This window comes from Drosophila busckii, chromosome X (genome assembly GCF_011750605.1).
Source record: "Drosophila busckii strain San Diego stock center, stock number 13000-0081.31 chromosome X, ASM1175060v1, whole genome shotgun sequence".
NCBI classification, from domain to species: domain Eukaryota; kingdom Metazoa; phylum Arthropoda; class Insecta; order Diptera; family Drosophilidae; genus Drosophila; species Drosophila busckii.
The window spans coordinates 15,783,710-15,805,117 of record NC_046608.1 but is presented as its reverse complement, the minus strand read 5'-3'; the positions used below and the strand labels follow the sequence as shown (position 1 = coordinate 15,805,117).

The 21,408-nt window shown below is 40.3% G+C and overlaps 5 protein-coding genes across 7 annotated transcripts in view; 3 read left to right on the top strand and 2 right to left on the bottom strand.

Moving 5' to 3' along the window:
- Positions 1 to 986: 986 nt before the first annotated feature.
- On the bottom strand, positions 987 to 2,719 carry LOC108605954 (pupal cuticle protein Edg-91). 2 transcript variants are annotated; one of them, XR_001915401.1, is made up of 4 exons: positions 2,289 to 2,719; positions 1,736 to 2,170; positions 1,128 to 1,347; positions 987 to 1,057 (listed from the first exon to the last, which is right to left on the bottom strand). XR_001915401.1 is itself a non-coding variant. In XM_017995774.2 (2 exons), the coding sequence occupies exons 1-2, from the start codon at positions 2,289 to 2,291 to the stop codon at positions 1,802 to 1,804; spliced, it is 372 nt and encodes a 123-aa protein (XP_017851263.1). In that variant the 5' UTR covers positions 2,292 to 2,719; the 3' UTR covers positions 1,687 to 1,801. The 2 variants fall into 2 exon arrangements, 1 of the variants encoding a protein (XP_017851263.1); XM_017995774.2 differs by lacking the exons at positions 987 to 1,057; positions 1,128 to 1,347 and having other exon boundaries at positions 1,687 to 2,170.
- Positions 2,720 to 3,293: 574 nt separating this feature from the next.
- On the top strand, positions 3,294 to 5,634 carry LOC108606869 (ubiquitin carboxyl-terminal hydrolase 30 homolog). Its single transcript, XM_017997379.1, has 4 exons — positions 3,294 to 3,551; positions 3,606 to 4,822; positions 5,013 to 5,212; positions 5,274 to 5,634. Exons 1-4 carry the CDS (start codon positions 3,470 to 3,472, stop codon positions 5,389 to 5,391), a joined length of 1,617 nt encoding a protein of 538 aa, XP_017852868.1. The 5' UTR covers positions 3,294 to 3,469; the 3' UTR covers positions 5,392 to 5,634.
- Positions 5,635 to 6,119: 485 nt separating this feature from the next.
- On the top strand, positions 6,120 to 10,027 carry LOC108606867 (mediator of RNA polymerase II transcription subunit 15). The gene is made up of 5 exons (XM_017997378.2): positions 6,120 to 7,894; positions 7,953 to 8,680; positions 8,741 to 9,434; positions 9,493 to 9,641; positions 9,758 to 10,027. Exons 1-5 carry the CDS (start codon positions 6,163 to 6,165, stop codon positions 9,818 to 9,820), a joined length of 3,366 nt encoding a protein of 1,121 aa, XP_017852867.1. The 5' UTR covers positions 6,120 to 6,162; the 3' UTR covers positions 9,821 to 10,027.
- An 864-nt stretch (positions 10,028 to 10,891) lies between these two features.
- Positions 10,892 to 13,991, bottom strand: LOC108607265 (vesicle-fusing ATPase 1). The gene is made up of 6 exons (XM_017997958.2): positions 13,792 to 13,991; positions 13,645 to 13,733; positions 13,354 to 13,572; positions 11,609 to 13,237; positions 11,345 to 11,503; positions 10,892 to 11,284 (listed from the first exon to the last, which is right to left on the bottom strand). The coding sequence occupies exons 1-6, from the start codon at positions 13,798 to 13,800 to the stop codon at positions 11,155 to 11,157; spliced, it is 2,235 nt and encodes a 744-aa protein (XP_017853447.1). The 5' UTR covers positions 13,801 to 13,991; the 3' UTR covers positions 10,892 to 11,154.
- Positions 13,992 to 14,734: 743 nt separating this feature from the next.
- LOC108606565 (integrin alpha-PS1) overlaps positions 14,735 to 21,408 on the top strand; it is a 49,564-nt gene continuing 42,890 nt past the window's right edge. For both annotated transcript variants that reach the window (XM_017996783.1, XM_017996782.1), the window contains exon 1: positions 14,735 to 15,455. In XM_017996783.1, the coding sequence (XP_017852272.1) occupies positions 15,172 to 15,455 (284 nt within the window). In that variant the 5' untranslated portion in view covers positions 14,735 to 15,171. The remainder of the gene's footprint in view (positions 15,456 to 21,408) is intronic.

The following is a 21,408-nucleotide window of genomic DNA, read 5'->3' as shown; positions in this document are numbered from 1 at the left end:
GTTATTGTTGCTGCTGTTGTTGTTGTTGCTGTTGCTTTGATGTTCTTGTGGTTGCTGTTATTGTTGTTGTTTTTGATGCTATTGTTGTTGTAGTTGTTCTTGTAGTTCTTGTTGTTGTTGGTGCTGTTGCTTTTGTTTTTGATGCTGTTGTTGTTCTTGCAGATGTTGTTGCTGTTATTAATTTTGCTGTTGTTGTTGTTACTGTTGTTGTTGCATATGTTGTTGTTGCAGATGTTGTTGTTGCTGTTGTTGCTATTCTTGTTGCCGTTTCTATTGATATTGCTGTTGTTGTTCTAAATATTGCTGTTATTGTTGTTGCAGATGTTGTTGTTAATGTTATTGTTGTTGTTGCTGTTGTTTAGGAGCGGAATTTTTTCAGGCAAAATATGCCTAAGAATCAGAAATACCACTGTATCCCAAAAACTACATGGGTGTTCCGGATGTCCTTTGGCAGGACGATAGCCCTTTTAAAATAGAATTGTACAACACTAATTACGTCCTGATCCTGGCAAGGATTCGGGAGCTAGGGTCCAAATTCTCTATACGAAAAATGTTGCTTTTCTCAGCTCCTGTAAGAAGTTTCGTCCCTTGAGAGGTATATTCTGAAAGCCATTAAGAAACACTACTTGGACACCAAAGGACATTCCGATAGTCCTTGTAGTTTCGGTGAAAAGGAGCATTTTGTGTTTTTTGCCACATTCTTCCGACCTACCCCATTCAAATTTTGTAAGCCCTGCATATTGTCGTGGTTGTTATTGTTAATTTTTGTTATTTTTGTTATTTTGTCTTTTCTCTCTACAAATAAGAACACATGTTTATTTTGATTTATAAGCTCTTTATTTGGCATTAATCAAAATGTACAATTTAATAACAGTAACATTAATGGAATAATAGTAACAAATATTATTTGTTACTATAATAAGTAATAAACATTATTTGACAGTAAGCAAATGTAGTTATATAAAAGTAATATAATAATGATCTGATCTTGTCCAGCGGTGAAGTCTGTTGCAATAAGTCCTGGAATTAGTGACATGCAGCCAGAGAGATGTCAAATCTGTAAATAAAATGGAAATCTTTTAAAAATGATTTTTGTTATAAACAAATGTTAATAGCTTTTGGCTTACTCTCTTCTAGAAATAAATCATGGCATGGGAGTCGACTGTGGCTAGCTCCAGTTGTCCAGGTGTCTACACCAATTGGAGTAGGGAGTTGGCTCGAACTCGGGCGCTGAGAGTCTCAGGTCATATCTGCAAGTTCATAGCGCTCATAGAGAGCGCACACTGTAATCTCTGTGATTATTTTTGCTTTCTTTGGCAGCCACCACTCCTGTGGATTTATGTTGGCCTGGAAATTAATTTAAATTCCAGATAAGCAAGTCGTGTTGTTGGTATTGTTGTAAATTTCTAAATTTACAAATTGCAAACGCCTTGCTTTGATTAAATTTCAAACTTTGAGAAGCTAAAACTCAGCGAGACTCATAAGACTCTAAATAATCTTCTTGCGCTTTATTTAATCAATAAAAAATCTTTTGTATTAAAAACTGCAGATTTGCTATTTGTTTATTTCAAACTTTGAGAAGCTGTAACTCAGCGAATCTTCTATTGAAGCTTCTTTTTATTTGATTAATATTAAGAGCCTTATTAATGCAATAGTTATTTCTTTAATTTTTGTTTTGATAAGCAAACGCATTTAATATTTTGTTATTTAAAATAGCAAGGAAATGTATATATACCATATGTGTATGTATCTGTATGTTCGTTTGCATATATGTAGCCAAGCATTCCATTTTAAGCTATCCCTAGTAGATATAACCACCATTGGCGCCATATTTAGTGCCTCTGTATCCACCGCTATTGTAGGCAGGCAAATAGGCACGCGATGGGGTCACATAGTTGTTGTACTGCGGCACTGCAGCATAGCTGTTGTAGTTGTTGTAGCTGTTGTAGCCACCAGAGAGCAGTGGTGCTCCATAGCCGGCGCTCAGACCTGCGCCACTGTAGTATCCAGCGCTGGAGTAAGTGGGATACGATGAATACCCGTTATAGCCCGAATAGCCACCGACACCACCACTCAGTGGTGGCAAGTAGCCGCCCGAAAGCGACAAATGCGAGACATCAGCAGCACACAACGCAGCAGCAGCGAGCAGAGCAATGATAGCAATGGAGTGCTGGAGAAAAAGGAATATTTCGAGCGTAGTTCATTAATCCAATGCAGTTGACACAATAAAAAAATAATCACACAAAAAAAAAGAAACAAGTCTTATGTTTTTAAATATTTCAACTTGCCATTTTGTAAATTTAGTTTTATTCTTCTCGCTTTAAAGGAGCTTTGCACTGAAACCTGGCTGTTGATGAACTGTTGCTGCTTAGAGCCATGCTGCAACTTTTTATACTTTTCTAAACGGACTGCAATAGTTATTAAATGAAATACATGTTTTTTTTTTTGTCGCACAAAGTTTTAACAACCAATTTGAACCGACAAGGCGCATTACTCAAAAAAGAGTCACACAAAAATAAGTGAAGCTACAAGCTGCCAAAACCGTAGCACTTAGCCTTAGACATGACATATTATGTGCTTTGAAACAGATCCCACGATCCGATCCCGATGCAGACACAGACACCCAATTTTGGGTTTTTTGTTTTATGAGCTTGGCACGCCCTCTCAGTGGGATATTGTCTCGCAGTCTTTTACGCTAATTATACAATTTTATATATGTTTATAGTTGTTGCCAAGTGTCCATGCTGTTGTTGTGGTTATTATTATTGCTCTTTGCTTTTTGAACAATCCGTTTTGTTTGTTTGTTTATGACATGTCGCGGTCGCTGACTAAACACTTTGGTCATTATGTATAATTGTATGTCGGTAGGTGTTTAAACTGCTGTTCATAAATCTTCTTGTTATTAATTGTTGACTAAGAAATAAGACTCGCAGCAAATTTGTTAATTTTAGCATGCTTGTTATTTAATTAGATTATTTTTGACTAAAGCAATAAGAATGACTAACATTACTATTCGCGCGCAATTGTTCACACTACTGCAAGTTCGATAGTTATCGGACAATGTGTACTATGTATGTATACAAAACATAATTGTTATTTAATCAAATTATAATTGACTAACAAAATTAGTTGTTTAAATTTATGCTTATATATGTTAGTTATATTATGCAGCAGCTACACCGATACATGCTATCGATGATTATCAACAGTGCTGGAAAATACGCTGCGCTTACAACACTGCACCGAATGTTGTGTCGAAAAGTATAAGAAATTTCTATTTGACAAATAAATCTATTCTTTTCTAAATTTTGTACAACAACAACACTTGACAGTAATAGTTAAACAAAAAGTCGGAGTAGCACACAGAAACATCCATTGGGTGTAGGTGTTAATCTATGTGGTAGGCCAAAGGTCCTAACGAGCAGAGGGCCCATCCACCCACACCCCTTGCACCCGCACCACCCACAAAATGGAGAGTGAGAAAATATTGATGGCAGCTGGTGTGACAGTGGCAGCTGTGGTTGGCGCATTTGTATTCTGGGGTCCTTCAGGTAAGTGCATCAGTTGGGCAAGGGCCAAGAGTATAAACAATTATCCTTTTGCAGGTTCACGTTTGCGCCAGCGTCGTGGTCAAATAGCTGGACTGCATAATTTTGGTCGCACTTGCTTTTTAAATACGCTGCTGCAGGCGCTGGCAGCGTGTCCACAATTTATAGCCTGGCTACAGTTATACAATGGCGTAACAGCCGACCGCAAGAGCTTGATAAGCTCCATGCTGAGCACGCTGGAGGTGGTAAATGGAACACATGCTACGCTGCGTGGAGATCCACACTCACCTGGTGCTGTGCTGCGCGCTCTGAACACACTGGGCTGGATGATACCACAGGAGGAGCATGATGCACATGAACTCTTCCATGTGCTGCTCTCATCGCTGGAGGAGGAATCGACACGGCCACAGCAATTGGGTTGTTTGTCAGATGCACTGATGCCGCATGCGGAGCAGGAAGGTGAGCCGGCCTACAGAATGGCCATGAATCAACGCATAGGCGATCAGCCGAATCGTCCCTCAAGCGCTATGCTCTCGGACTTTCTCAACATGGACTATGATGAGTCGACCAATTTGCAACGTCTGGTGCGCTCCGAGGCGCATACACCAGACTCACCCAGCTCGGTGTGTGAACGCGAAGCTGCCACCGGTGATCCACTCACACCTGGCTGTCAGTCTGCTTTGGATTTTCTGGCTGCACAGCCGCTGAATGCTTCGCCTATGCTGGGCGGCGAGCGTCAGTCACGCTCACGCCAGCAGCAGCAGCCATTACAACAACCAGGTGGCGAAGGGCTCAATCGACGTGTGTCCAGCTCTTGTCGCTCGCTGGAGCGTCTCAACCGCGGACCTGGACGTGTATCCATATGGTCTAGCATGATGCCAAGCCAGGTAGCACATCCTTTTCAAGGCGCCATGGGCGCTCAACTCGTCTGCAATGGCTGTGGCTCCAAGTCGGCAGTGCGTTATGATAAATTCGACAGTGTTACACTTAATTTGCCCAGTCAACGACGCACTGGACTCAGTCTTGGGCATCTGCTCAGCGAGTATATAACCTCCGAGGAGCTAAGCGATGTTAAGTGTGATTCTTGCAATGAAACAACCACGCATACCAAGTCGGTTACCTTTGCCAAGCTCCCCGCCTGTCTTTGCATTCATGTAGCTCGCACCGTTTGGCTGCCCACGGGTCAGGTGTGCAAGCGTCAGGATTATGTGCACTTCCCCGAAAGTCTCTCCATGGCGCCCTACAGCTTTGTGCAGCCGCATCTTAACAGTCAGGTGAGGGTTTAAATATATGTTTAAGTAAGTTCAACCCAAGAACAGTAAATATTTAATTAAAAAAAGATAAGATTATTTGCCAACGTATATTATAACAATTACAACAGTATAAGATTATTATGTAAATCGACTTGCGCTCTAGCAAATTAATTGTATTATTTATGTTATATTCTTATTGCTTTAATTGCAGGCTGGCACACCTTGGGGCTCCACTATGTCGCTTTATTCTTCTAGCCTGCCCATGAATAATGGTCTGGGTGGTGGAGAAGGCTTTGGCGCCATGTTTCCCAAAAATTTGTATCGCCTGCTGGCGGTTGTTGTGCATTCCGGCGAGGCAAACAGCGGACATTTCGTCACTTATAGGCGTGGCTCCTTGCGCAATGCCCATCGGCAAGTTTTGTCAAACTTTTGCTTATAATTTCCCTTTGTAAATTTATCTTTTCTCTTTTAGCTGGTTCTATACATCGGATACCATAGTGCGGGAGGTGTCCATAGATGAGGTACTAAGCGTGCCCGCCTATTTGCTTTTCTATGATCGTGGACAGCAACGTCAGCCGCTAATGCGTTGAATATATACCGTTATATATAGATATACACCGTTAAATACTTTTGATGTGTCGTCGTCGGCCTAGTCATTCTTTTTCGAAAAAAGAACACTCGTAAATATAACGATGCCATAAAAAACCAAAAAAAATCACAGTTAAGAACAAAAGGCATTTCAAAACCAGTTTATAGGCCTAACATATAGAACTATATAAACATAACACTAATATTTCTATTATTTGTTACATCCAATGCATTTAAAATTTTAAAACTGAATTTGAAATTCATCATGTGCTTATATATACTATATAACTTTAAATCTAGGATTCCAAACGACAATTCAACTTTAAGCGTAGTTATTGTGGCCTGTTTGATCAATGTATTTATTTTATAAAACTTTTTGCATAGTTTCTTGAAACAATAATGAAGCTCCTTAAGCTTCAATAATCTGACATTTTCTAGCTGTATTTCTTGTCGGGCCCGATTCCAACAGCAACAACAACAATAATAATCTATATGTATGTTAAAAAGAAAACTCAATAAATAAAGTTTGACGTACAGTTTTTTGAAAAATATTAACAACAATCTTTGTATTTCAAACATAGCGGACTTATTTAAAAAGTTGAATAATTTTGGTTTGATATACTATAAAAATTGTTATCGATACTCACACATACCTACGCATAGCTATGGAATGGCAGCACTTGTTCGATATGTAAGCAACGCCGCACAGTTTGTATCGACCTGCCGCCGCATAGAATATTTATTTCAAACGAGAAAACAACAAGCCATGAGCAATGTCAAAAAATAGCTGCAATAACTTAAATAAAAAACACAATGAGAAAAAATCTCATTCATCACGTTTTACGCCAAAGATACGAGAATATCTAGCCGAAGTGGCAATTGATCGCGATATGGACTTGCAGCGCTTCATGGCATTATCATCATCATCCCCAGCAAGCAGCGTTAGCGTCGGCGCGGGAGACGCCACTCTTGGCAACATCAGCAGCAGCTGTCGCCGCATGCGCAGCAATAGTTACAATGGCAAACGCAATTGCAGGCCGCCTGATGTCAAAGTGCTGGAAATACCCATAGTGATGGAGCTGCCTAAGATTCAGCAGGCTAAGGTGTTGTCGCCACCGCAGCAAGCGCATGCTGAGCAGCTGCTGTGCACGCCCAGCAAAGGCACACAGACGCCCATTGCGCAGCTGCAAACGCGCAAGACGCAAACACCAGAGTCAGCCTTAAAGTCGCACAAACGACTGGAATGGGATCCAGCGGCAGATGTGGGCTATCGTACTGAGCGCGCAGTGTCCACCAGCAACATTAGCACGCTGGAGCGCTCTGTACTAGAAGCAGCCACCAGCTGCAGTCGCGTAAATCAGTCAGAAACGGATTTGAATCGCTTGCAGGCAGAGCAATCGCAAAAACAAGTGACGGCGCCAGCACCGGCACCGCCTTTGGCCTCCAGCACATTTGTAAGTCTTAGTCGCAGCTCTAGACGCGAAAGCTGTGCCAGCTCTGCCGTCAGCAGCTTTGACTATCAGCGTCAGAGCAGCAGTCGCGGCAGCGAGAGCAGCAGTCGCAGTCACAGTCGACGTCATACGCTCAGCGCTGAGCAGCTGCGTCAAGAGCACGAGTATGCCGAGCAACTGCAGCAGTTGCTAATGCAGCGACGTCAGCAGAACAAGGAGAATCAGCAGCCCAAGCAGCAGCAGCACCAGCAACAACAACAGCCTTCCTCAGCAAGTTCCAGCTGCAGTAATGCTGCCACACCTGGCAAGTGTGACTTGGATTTGGGTGTGGAGCTGCTTTGTTCGCTGGTCAGCAAGCGGAGTCTTAGTCGCAGTCAGAAGAAGCAGCTTATAAAGGATATAGCCAAGCGCTTAGCTTGCCTGGAGCTCAGCAGCAACAGCAGCAGTCGTAGCAATAGTAGACTGCATAGGGATCAGCGGCAGCCAATGCAGCAGGCACAGCCACAGCAACAACAGCAGCACTCTGTTGCCACAACAGTCGAATCAACGTCTCGTAGATCATCCCAGGCAACAGACATCCCATCACAACAGCAGCACTTTCCCACAACAGTCGGGTCTACGTCCAGGAGATCATCCCAGACAATAGACATCGCACCTCAGCAGCAGCACTTTGCCACAACAGTCGGATCTACGTCCCGAAGATCATCCCAGGCAACAGACATTCCATCACAGCAGCAGCACTTTCCCACAACAGTTGGCTCTACGTCCAGGAGATCATCCCAGGCAACAGATATCCCATCACAGCAGCAGCACTTTCCCACAGCAGTTGGGTCTACGACCCGGAGATCATCCCAGGCGACAGACATTCCATCACAGCAGCAGCACATTCCCACTACAGTTGGGTCTACGTCCCGGAGATCATCCCAGACAACAGACATCCCATCTCATCGGGCCCTGGATCAGGCCAAGGACTCGCACATCAGCGACAAGCTGCAACAACAGCAGGCAAATCAGCGTCAAGTGCAGCAGCAGCCCCAACCTCCAACCACCTGCAGTAAGTACATTCCCAGCTGCAAGTTTCGTTCACTAATAATCCTAATGATCCTTTGCAGACACTGCAAGTCAAGCGCAGCCAACGCTGCAGGATATTGCCACCAACACCTCGCTGCCAATACCAGCGCCACGCACACGCATTGCCACACCCACAGCGCCCGGCACGCCGCAGCCCAGTCACAGCGCTAGCAGCAGCAGCGCAGCCTCGCATGAGCTGATTACGCAAAAAACCAATGTGGCTGCCAAATCGAACACTTCTTCAGATCTTGTCGAGCAATTTGCGCTACAGGAATGGCTCAATCCCATGACTCAAAGCGAGATTGAGTACGAGCAAAAGCGTCAACGTTCACAGTCGCTGGATAAGGAGCGTCGGCAGCAGCTAAACTGGATAGACACGGAGATTAGACGATTGCAGGGACTGCAGCAGCTGTTGGCACAAGCAGCGCAGCAGCAGCAACAGGAGCAGCAACCGACAACGTCAGAGCCAAGTTCAGTGCCAAGTCAAACAGAAACTGCTGCTACACCCACAACAACGTCAGATGCAGTGCCAGCGCCGCCGCCACCGCCACCACCAGCAGCAGCAGTAACAGCAACTTTGCCAGCGCGCAGCAAGTTAGCCACGCCCACTTTAAGTAATTCAGGCAGCAGCGAGAGCGTTTGCTCATTTGTGCAGCAAAGGCAGCGTCAGTTCCAGGCGCATTATCAGAATCAACAGCAGCAGCGACGCAAGCAGCAGCAACAGTTTTTGCAACAGCAGCAGCAGCAGAAACAACAACAACAGCAGCTGGTAAGCTTAGCGCATAAATAATTTGTGTACAATACAACTATTGCTATCTCTCTCTGACAGGCACAGCAGCAACCAGTCGTGCCTGTAGCTGCAACACAGCAATATATGCAAATGCAATATACGCAAACACAAGGACACGCCTATAGCTGTCTGGACGACGGCGCAGTCTATTATCATGTCGTGAATACGCTAACACCAACAGCAGCAGCACGACCGATAGCAACAGTAGCAGCCTGTGGCGGTGTCAACGGAAGCAGCAGCAGCACCACCACCACCTCCAGCTCATCCATGATGTGCATTAGCTCCGAAATGTCCATACCCATGGCAGTGCTAAACACCTGTGAGGCTACGACAACAACAACAACCACAACTACGCATCAATATGATGATGTTGCCTGTCAGCACCAACAGCAGCAGCGGCAGCAGCAGCAGCAATCAACGCTGCCAGTGCGCAGCTACAGCATGCAACAGCATGTGGCAACATTGCAGCTGCGTCCACGTGGCATTGCTTATGTTATACAATTCGTTAGCGCTGCAGCCGATGCCGAAATGTTGCCAGCTGCCTGCTCGTTGCAAGATTACTTGCAACGCGCGCGTCCTCGCTTCTGTGCGCAGTCCAAGCAGCGCAAGGCTATACTCAATGAAATGCAAATGCTGCGCGCTGAGCGACGCCGCGAAATGGACAAACTGCTCGAGTGCAGCAGCCTAGAGTCGCTTGACCATCGTCTGGAGCTGCTGCCACCGCCTGCAACATGTAAGTGGCAACTTTTATAGTTTTAAACTTTAACTAATTAACTTCACTTTGACTGCAGCTCGTGTGCGCATCTTTACCACGCGAGAAATGAAGGCGTTGACTAACAAGCGCTGCGAGAGCTTGCCCGAGGTGCTGGCGGCGCAGCAGCGAGCGCATGAGGAGCGTCGACGTCGCAACAATCGCTTGATGCGCGATCTATTCAATCGCGTAAGTAACAACAACCGGCGCGAGAAAGAGCGAGATGCTTGCATAAAATTAATGCTTAATTGTTGCTAAACTCTTTTGCTTTATATATCTATATTTATTATTATTACTTCTTGCAGCGCTTGCAGCATCGCGTACGCAAAGGCAAACTAACGCTCAATCACAGTCGCACCGTCATTTAGCGTTGCTCCTGTGGTCATCTGTATGCCAGGACAGGATTCAAGTACAATCAACCCAACACTTAGCCAAAGCAGGCTGCCATTTATTTTTATATGCATTTTTTGCGTTTTTTTTTTTTATCTGTTTTAGACGTTATTCATATATTTTATGAGATCAATTTTGCTTTATTTAAGAGTTGATAACATTAGAGATTAACAATTTTGTATGCATAATAATTAATATAAGATTTAAACTTCAATTTTAGTTTAATTGCAAGCTAAACAACATCTTCTATATATATGTATAAGTATATATATGAATAATTTGGTGTTATATTTGTTTTGTTGAAGAATAATTACCACACTTAAGTTTAAGAATAGAGAGAACAATAACAGAAAATATAAAGACAATGCTCATTGTTAACTAACAAATGCATATAATTAATAGGTGTTATCGTTTAGTTTAATATAATAATTACTATTATTATAGTATATAGTATATATATATATTTTGTATATTTTCTTGGAATAACTTTTACATTTGCTTAGCTGCAATGCCAAATCAGGTCACAGGTCTCACATTTCTCTGTTTGCTAGAAACGAAATGAATAATTTAAGTAAATCTTTGCGGCCTTCCAATTGGACCAATGGCAACATTGCAAAGCAGTTAACGTTTATTTAAAGTTGTTTATAGCTAGTGGACTATGCATGGATATATATAAATAGACGCTATCAATAGGCTATATAGAAAGGGCACCAACAAAAGAAGCTCAGGTTACCCTGTTGGTTTAGTTATCGCTACAAAAAAAAAAAACATGTTATATATTTTATATATATAGTGTAAACTTGCTGTATAACTAGCCTACAACAATGTAAAACAAACTATTCTTTTATATGTTAAAATATTAATGTGAATGGTAAACAACCTTTGCAGCAGTTCTAGATTTAAAATAAAATCTACTTAGCATTTTAAGCAGTTGATAATTAAATAAAATTTAAAAGTAAACATTTAGAATATAATGTTTTTGTTTAACAACCTTTATATAAAGCGTAATATAGGGATTATATAAATTGTCAACAATAATAAAAACAGTTAACAAAAATCAAATGTTGTCATAAACATAATTTTAACATTTAAGCAACTACTATATGTATTTTGATACCATTTGTTGTATATATGTAGTAAACGTGGCCTATTGATAGCTGCTGTCTATATAAACAAATGCATAACGGTGTTGTATATATTAGGAATGTCTGTTAAGATTGCTCATATAGGTTTCTCTTTTGGGCACTTAGCAGCTAATAATTGAGATTGCATTTAATAAATTTGCTTTGATTTTTAGAATCGTTTTGCGCTCTTAACGCGCTACCATGTCCAAGCCGCCCTCTTCCTCCATTTTGGTTAAGAATTTGATGGCACGTTGAGATGGCTCCGTCTGGCGTGCCATATCGATGAGGCCCAGCAGCTTCTTGATGCCAATGAAAACGCTAAGGATGGAAATTGTAATGCAAATTAATATGCAAATTAATCAAGTTGACTCTACGAACCGTTTGCCTGCCATCTTTTTGCCAATGGCTTGGATTTCACCCTTGCTAAAGATATCGTTGTCCTCCAGCACGGCCAGCACATGCTCCGGACTGGATAGATTGGGCACATGCAGCACCGAAGTGAAAGCTGAAAGCATTTCCATTTCCTCAAGCACCTCACTGAAAAGAGAAACAAGAGTTGACATGAGCTAGAGCGAGACAGAGAGAGAGAGAGAGAGAGAGAGAGAGAGAGAGAGAGAGGAAGAGCGAGAGAGAGCTACTTACCGACGACTGGATGTGCAAAGTATGAGCAGCTTGCGCCCCTTGGGTGGCTGCTTCTTGAGCAGCACCAGCAATGCCTGCAGCGTTAAATTGGAATATCTGGGACCAATGGGGCCGTAGTCCAACAGACGCTCCACATTGTCCACCACAATGCAGCTCAGCGTGGAGCGATAGGCATCGTCGAAAATCTTGCGTATTTGCAGACACTTGGCGGACTCAGTGTAGCCGACCATGTCCTCGGGCGAGCAGACCTTGACAAATGGAAAGTCCGACATTTTGGCCAACTTGGCGGCAAGTGCAGTTTTGCCCGAGTTGGGTGCACCCGCAACGAGCACGGAGACCAGACCACTGGACTCTGGCGCCTTGGCTTGCTGCACATAGAGCATGCCATCCTCCAGCAAACTGGCCACCGGCTGGCCCCAGTTGATAATGCCGCGCGTTAGCATATTATCCAAGATCTCCTGAGCCGTGCCAAAGGCGGGCTTGATGTCATGCTCCAGGGAATGCAAGAAGTCATCGCGATTCACCTTGAGCTTCTCCATGGCCTCGGGATCGACAGTCACCTTGGCATCGGCTTTAATCAATCGATTCATAGCGCTGGACTGTGCGGCACGCACCAATCCCTCCAGCTCGGCGCCACTGAAGTTCTTAGTCAACGCCGCAATCTCCTTGTTGTCCACATCGTCGTTGATCTTGTTGAAGTCACGCATGCGCTTGGTGTGTATGTTAAGGATCTGCACGCGTCCCTGCTCATTGGGCAAGCTGATTTCCATTTGCACTTCCAAGCGTCCCGGACGCAGCAACGCCTCATCAATCATATCGCGACGATTGGTCATGCCGATAACCAAGATATTGTTGAGCTGATCCACGCCATCGATTTTGGTCAACAGCTGATTCACCACAGTATCGTGGACGCCACTGTTGCCGGCCACGGAGCCACGCTGCTTGCATATGGCATCGATTTCATCAAAGATTATAATATGCAGACCACTGTTGGGTCCAAGACGCTTCTCTTCCTCCTCTGCCTCAGCGAACAGACGGCGCACATTTGCCTCGGACTCGCCCACATACTTGTCCAAGATCTGTGGACCGTTGACAATCTTGGGCTCGCGTGCATTCAACATGGTGCCAATCTGACGGGCCATCAAGGTTTTACCCGTGCCAGGTGGTCCATAGAGCAAGATGCCCTTGACGTGCTTGCAGCCCAGCTGCTCCACCAGCTCTGGCGGAAACACACGCGATGCAAAGGCGCGTCTAAAGATCGCATTGAACTCCTTGTCCAAACCGCCGATGCCCATTTTGCCAAAGTCCCAGTCGGGATTGATGATTGACTGACGCACCACCTTGCCCTTGGATTTGCCTTGCAGATTCAGCGAGCTGTTCTCTGCCTTCTCGAACTGCACCACAGTGTTGCCCAAGATGCGGCCAAAGCGCACATTACGCATGCTCGGCTCCTTGCCTTCGCCCAAAGTCTTGGGATCTATGGCCTCCAGTGACTTGACAGCCAACCCCAGCAGCTTCTTGTCCTTGAAGTTGAACACCAACGATTGTCCCACAGTTAACGCCATGCCAGCGAATTGCATTATGAACTCCTTTGCCATCTGATCCGAATCATACGGTTCCTGCGATACGCTGTCGGAGCGGAATTTAAAGGTCAATATTAAAAATAATATAAAACATACAAATGACTAATATCCAATTAATTAAATTTCAATAATTAGAATTAATTTTAAGTTTATATTACTCACGTCTTCTTTTGCAAAAAGTCCGTCTCGAAGGACACGCACGTGATCACGTCAGAGTTCGCATCAAAACGATACGGACGCACCTCCAGTTCCTGGTTAATGGACACCATGGCCCACTTGCGCTGCACCAGAGAGAAGCCAACGTAGCCGCTGGGTACCTCCACAGTCTTCTCCAGCGCGAATATGAAATGTTGGCCCGCGGCGGGCGATATGTCTGCATATCTGTAAGTGTGCATAATTATACAATAAGTAATTTATAGCCATTGGGTAATTAATAAGGCTCGGGGTACGCACTTGACATCATCGGGAAAATCTGCTACATTAACAATGGCGCGATTGGTCAACGACAATTCATCTGTGGGACATTTAGTGGCTTTTAAGCGCTGCAAACAGTTTTCATTAGTTTAAATATTTATCCAACAAGAGTTTTAGTTGTCTTACGTATGCCATGACTTCAACTTCTTTTCAGTTGGATCGATTTGTCGCTGCTGCTTCTTACACTTGTTATTGTTTATTGTTTACTTTCGCTCTAGCGTTTTTGCACAACGTTTATTTACTATATTGTTTACACACTAATTGACAACATTTCCTTTAGGTAAATGTTATGCACTGTCTTGTAATTCACAAGTTTTTCTTTTCATTGATTTCTCCAGGTACTTGCTGCGCAGCTTTAAAAGTTCGCGCACACGTGCTGCCAACTTGTGCGCTGAATGTGGCAGCGCTATGCTAACTGTGCTGGATGATATACATTAGTTAACGGCATTTCAAAATGCTGTCGGCTCTGTGTGCGCTTTAATTTTCCAAAAATAATCAAAAGTATATTCATTTCATAACGTACTCTGGAGTTAGAACTCAATAAACTTGTATACAGTAGGTAAATAAAGTTCTCTAACTACATATTAATATGCCTACAATTACTTATAATGTGGCTGTTGCATCGTCAGCTGTATCGTAAGTTCATCATTGAAGTGCAATTGAACGAAAGGGTAAAAGCTGTTATGTTAAATATAACAGAAATTAATAAGCAGACTTATGCGCGCCTGATCGCTAAACTGTTAGCTTAAATTAAATTTAAAATTAAAATCAATTTTTGTGTTAACATAGATGGAACCGAATCCAATTATAAAACCAGTCTCGATTAACTTCGCCGCAAAAGTTTCTAACTAAAATAAAATTATTTTCGCCGCGGTCGTTGCAACAGAATTTGGTTTGTCTTAACATTGCTCAGTTTTTTTCGGTTCATGTTCTTATACAAACAGTTTTACATGCCTGCTCACGTCTTATGTTCACTGCTGGTTCACGTATTAGGTTCACTGGTGGTCGCTCACGTTTTAAGTTCACAGTTTCGAACTCACACATATTTTGAACGTCGAGAAGTGCGGACGTGTGCGTGTCTCTTTCATCTGTGTTTTTGGCCGTGTTTACATTTTGCGCGCTCTCTTTGCTTTACTCGAATTATTTTTTTGATAGTTTTTTGTTATTGTCCCAAGTGATAAGAAATAATCAATCAAGTGAACAGTGTGCTAGTGTTATGTAATAAATACAAAATGGAATGAAAATTAAATAAATTTTTGTATGTTGAAATAATTTGGCGCGCTGCGTTAAAACAACGACAACGAAACCGGCAAACAACAAGTGCAACAACAATAACACAAATTAAGAAGAAGAACAATTTAGAAAGCAGTCGACTACCTGTTGAGCGGCGTTTCGCGTTAATACCCCCTGCTGAAGGTTAACGCGGCGGCAACTTGGCCTAAACCTGCAACGCGGATTTTGTTGCAAGTGTGTTTTGTTGCATTGCGTTTTTAATGTTTGCCAGCGATGCGTAAAACTGCCAACGAAATGACAATGCAGCCTTTAAGAGGCACAACAACAAATGCAATGGCGCCAACAACAAAAACAACAACAGCAAGTACTACGATCAAGGCAAGAACAAGAATAACAGCATACGCAGCACTATTGTTGCTTTGCTGTTTTGTGCAAGACGCTGCATGCTTTAATTTGGAACAGAGATTACCGTTAATCAAATATGGACATGCCAATTCATACTTTGGCTACTCCGTGGCCACGCACAGCATTGGCGACATTCACAATAATACAAAATGGTAAGTCCAGCCATTCTAAGCAACACGTGTTTTTTGTGAGAAGAAAAATAGAGTTAACGGTAAAAACCAAAGTGCGAGACAGCAGCATGGCTAATCAGCGAGCAGAAGAAACAGCCGATAAACAGGGCACCTGTTAAACATCGCGCGCACTCTCTGCCTCTCCCGCTCCCACACACATGCGCTTGCTAATTAAAGTGCGAGCGATCAAATTCTAAGAGAGGAATGCAACTTAAGCTGCGTGTGCAATAAAAAAATTTAAGAGCGAGCTGCAGTCTCAAATTCAAAGTCAATTAAATAGTATAAGTCTAATAATGATGTTTATATATTTACGCAGTAATTCAAAAATCTTGAAAAATTGCACACAACTCAAGCAAGTTTTTTTCGCTGTTGTTTTTTTTTTCACTTAATTGACTGACATTGATTATTATTAATACAAACATACAAGAAAAAGAAATCTTTGCAAAAAAAATTTATTTAGCAGCCAATAACAACAATAAAAATGTTTTGATGTTGCCTTTTGTTTATTTATTTTTTTTGCAAGTTCGAAAACTTGTTTAAACTATTGCATGTGTGTGTGTGAATTACCATACAATAAATAGAATCAAGCAACAAATTGATTATAATTCAATATAAGCAATTTATTATTTATAAAAGCTGAGTAACATGTGATTTTCATTAACAAAAAAAAAAAAACTAGCTATTTGTTAAAATTAGTAAGCATAGTTAGTCTCAAGTAGTAACAAGTAAAAGTTGCAGCTGAATGCGAATTTCGAATGGGTTTTTTTTTTTGATGTGTCAACTCTTTGAAAACTTTATAATCTGCTTTAACGGCTTATCGGGGAATTTTTCGTATGTATTTATTTTCGAAATGTTTTTTCGGCACTTTTTTGTCCCAATCCTTGCTTATATTTATATAAGCGATAAGCGAAAGAGTGTTAATATTTACGTTGCCTTTTTTTCTGTCATTTCCTTGTGGCATTTTTGAGTTTATTGCAGTTATATCTGTGTTTATACAGTTTATCTGCATTTTGAGCGCATAAAAATGCCAAACGACAATTAAGTTAGTTGTTGTCGATAGGCGGAATTATTAATAAACAATTGTTAGTAACTGACATTTGCATAAGCTTTGCTTGCTCACTCATTAAAGCAACATTATATTTGCAATTGATGTCTCTTGGCTATAACAAGCAGACATTTGCACTAAAAATGGTTACGACAACAACAACAACAAAAAGCAGTAGTAGTAGTAGTAGTAGTAGTAGTAGCAGTCAATGTGACAGACACAATACTCACAGTCTGTAAGCAGCTGCGACCTCAGTCCCCAATGTCCGCCCCAGTCCATAAGCGGTAGACAGCTTGGAGCCAATGGAGCTACCACAATGCCAATAAAAAGAGACAAAGCTCCACTAACAACTGAAAAGATTTCAGAGTATTTGCTATACACTCACCTAAAGACAAAAATTCAAAAAATAAATTAAATAAAATACTTAAGCTTAAGCTTATTTTTAAATCAAATCAAACAAGCATAAATATAATTGATATATTTACAATACGCAAGTCTTTGGCTCAACTCCATAGCTTGTTATTTTTAGTAGTGTAGTAGTTACTATAAAAAATCAATGCAGACTAAGACTTGGCCCCAAAGACGTCTTATGGCTTATGGTGGCCATAAAAGTCATGTTTATTTTTTTCTTCACATCTTTTGTTATTGTTGTTGTTGTTGTCGCCATGTTGTCTGTTTTGCTTTTGCTACGCGGAAATAACTTTGTCCACTTTTGGGTGGCACTGGGTCAAAGCAATTAGGTTGCTGCCACAACTCGCTGAGACTTGCAACAACAGACAGAGACTTGCAACAAATCTCTCAATGATATGCTATATTGATTTGTTAGTAAAAAATGATGCTAAGCTGTTAAATTGCTGCGAAATTAATTAATTATTAGCTGCAAATTTAATTATGTAAAATATTTAAATAAATTAGCAAATTAAATGCTTAGCTTTGAATTTATTTTCAACACGCTTAAGCATAAAATATATTTAAAAATTGTTTTGATAAGCAACCCTCATATGTTTTATGTCTAAATTTATAGTTTAAAAAAAATGTTTACAAGTTGTGGGCTTGTGCTTAGGCTAATTTCACATATGATGCATATATGTTTATAAATCTGACCGAATTTATTTGCGCTGCTGATCGTGTCTGGAACATGTGTTAGCTTCGATTGCTGCCTGTGCATTGCTGATGAGCTTAAGCCTGCATTTGTCATGCAGCGCACACAGCAGCAGCAGCAGCAACATGTTGCTGTTGTTGTTGTCATAAAGTACGCAATATGTGACAGCTTTTGTTCATGTTCAAGGCTAAGCTCATAAACCTAAAAATACAGAACTCTACAACAACAAATTGTTTTTTTTTTTTTTTGGGGGGTTGGGGGGAGCTTTAAAGCAAACCGCCTGCAATCAAAAAGCCATTCACACGTTTCCATGCACAAAGTTCCGCCGAACCGCCGAAGTTTGAAACCCAGTTCCAGTTTCGACGTGGCATGCAACTGCTGCTGCTTCTTCTACATTTTTTTGTGTGTCGCTTTTTTGATTTGCTGACAAACGGATGTCAGGTTTGTTGTCAAGTCAACTCAGTCCGTTGTCCATTCCACTTGAACGTGCATTTCACGCGCGCTGTGCGGTCCGCCGCTCCGAAGAGCAAAGAACGTCCGTCTATGGACACCAAAGTTCGTTTCCCCACCTCAACTCAACTCACCTCACTCTGTCCCACATTTAGTTGTACTTGTTATTATTATTGTTGTTGTTGTTGTTATTGTTATTATTGCTGTTGTTGTGGTTTCGTTTTGCTTTTTGTTGTTTGCCGGTCACGCGTGTGAATATCGTGACAAAAGCTTCTTTGTAGAAGCTTTTCCATGAGCTTTGCTGCTTACAAATTGTGGGAAGAAATTTTAAAAAAAAATTAAGAAAATTGTTGTAATTTAGCTCACTCAAATTTATGCAGAATTTTCAGTTATTTTAAACACATTTCGACTAACAACTTTTTTAAATCAAATTTATTTATTTATTTTAATTGTAACTTGGAATTAATTCTATATTACAATTGTAAGCCGGAGCAACTGGGGCTTTCAGGCTTTAAAATAAAATAAATATATAACTAAATAAATATTTATTTAAAACGTTAAGTTTTGCAATCGAATTTTTCATACAAAGAGCAACATTTTGAAAAAGTAAGAAAATTGTGTTTTCATTTTGAGTGAATAAAGTTATAAAAGTGAACTTAATTTTGCATTTTTTCTTAGTGTATTTTCATCTGCGCTGCAATATTTCAGACTTTCAGATACTAAATATACATATATGAATATACAGAGGATAGCAATAAAAATAAATTATATTATAATGCATTTCTGTAGCGGAACCAAGCTGCTGCACTGATAAGCAGAGACCTTCACTATAGTTATTGTTTTTTATGTTGTTGGCATTGCATTTGCTTAAATAAGTTCACTGCAATTTGCGTTGTTAATGTGTCTCTCTCTCTCTCTCTCTCTCTCTTTCTCTTTGTCTCTTGCTCTGTCGCTCTTTGTTAATAAATGCAAATAGCTTTCAGGTGCTGCCAAGTTGAGCTTAATGTGTTTTTACATTTTTTTAATTATTATTGTTTGTTCTTGACAAATATTGTTGAATAATCAACAGCAGCCGCTGAAGCTGCAACGTGCTGCACTCAACGCTCCAAATGCAATCAGTTTGCTTCATAAATTTTAATTAAATTGTAAGCTCGTACCACTGTGCACACACACACACACACACACACACACACACACCCTTTTACGCTGCTGGCAAATATTTAGAAACAAATAACGTAAACAATTAAACGTGCCATAAATTTATGTAAGAGAATTTATGATTCACTCTGTTTGTAAAATTGTTTGTTTTTCTTTAGAGAGAGAAAGAAAATTTGTTTAAGCTCAACAAATAAAGCTTTAGGTACTGAAGCAGATCAAGTGCTAAATACACTTTGAGCAGCAGCATGAAATAATAAAATAATAATAATAATAATACTTGCTCATATTATTTTCAGCTAAGCTAATAATATTAATTAATAATAATCAAGATTTTTAGCGCTAAAATATTAAATAATTTTATAAATTTTAAATACATTAATTAATTTAGCAAGCTGTTCAGCAAAGTTAGTTTATGCTTAAGGCTTGTTAACAATTTCTGCCTAAAATATTTGTTAGCAGCCTATCAAATCTGTTGCTATCTTTGTCCAACTCTTTACCGCAGTCAGTCGCTTAACACTTTTTTCTTTGTTGGCGCCATAAAGGTTTTAGTTTAGTTTATAGCGCTTTAATTAGCATACATATGTGCTTAGAGCTCAAGTTCCACATAGATATGTTATCAACAGATATGAATTATGATTGTTAGGGCGTTCTAACCAACAAGCCGTTATTGTTGTTGGCTTTTAGTCAAATTACGGCCTGTTAGGCACGGCGGACACATGCACGGAAAAGTGCGCCAAAAAGCCAAAAAAACAAAAAAAAAATGAAATGAAATTAAACAAAAATTGTATTTCTGGCAAAAAATGAGGTCAACAGACGCCAAACAGTCGCAGGCAAGAGAAAAAATGTTAGAACAGATGGCAGCGTCAAGTTCGTTGAGCTGCGGGGCGAGCTTGTGGGTGGTGGGGGCGACAAGCGGGCGTTGGGGTTGCGGCTGTCGGAGGCGAGGCTCGAGCAATAAATGCGTATTGTTGACGACTGAGTGGGTGGTTGGGGGGGCACACACACGCACACACACACAGATGTCTATGTTCGCATTTTCCTATACGCAAAATAGTTTTTTCTTAGTAGTTCGACGCTTCTATTTTTTTTTGGTTAGGCCTAAGCTCCATGGCAAAAGCAAGACACAGACAGACATAAACAAACGTTAACGAAATAAGCGAGAGATATATGAGACACATAAGGAAATGAAGTAGAAACAAAATGTTTTGTTTATAGCAACTTTGAACTACCCTAAAAAATATTTACAAGGCATAAAAAATATACAAAATGTACAAAATATTATCAAGGATTTGTTTAAAAAGTTTAAACCGAAATTATAGAAAATATTTGAAAAGCTTATTAATAAATTCAATTAAAAATGTGTGCTTTGATTAAAATATTCATAACTTAAAAAAAGGAGCAAAGTGTATATGCTGCATTTATAGAGTATTTTGAGAAATTGTGAAATAAATAAAGTAAAAAAAATGTAGACAAGGAAATGAGCAGAAAGACACTTGGCAGAACTTGCAACTAAAACTAATGCAGTGAAGACTAGCTACAGTGGAAAAGGCAAATATATGTAAATAAAAATAATGCAACAAATTATTAATTATATAAGTAAGCAAAATAAAATATTTAAAATCAACAATATTAGTTAATTTTAAAAAAAAAATGTAAATTACGCATATAAAAAATAATGCAGCATTAATTTATAATTTATAGGGCAGTAAAAAATTTCAACAATATTTAATGCATTATTTGATAAATGTTAAATAATTTGTAATACAATTATTAAAAGTAAATTCTATAAACAAATTATAAAATTGCTTAGAATAAAAATAGTACAATTAATAATAAATAATCAAATTATTGATATTTAAAATTAACAATATTTGATAAATTTTAAATTACAAATACAACAAATAATGCAGCAATAATTTATAATTATGCAATTCAATGTATTAATAATAATATTTAATATTTTGTAATACAATTGATATGAACAATAAGTTTCTATTAACAAATTATTAAATATTGCAGCTTAAAATGTAATTGGTTTTTATAGTCAATTACCACTGTACTCGCGGCTCATAAACATGCGTGAAAATTCAATTGATTTTCGGTGCGGGAAAAAGGAAAAGGGCAGGTCGTGCGTATATTTATAGCACTGGCCAAAGAAAATTGCTTAGCTTTTGTGCAAC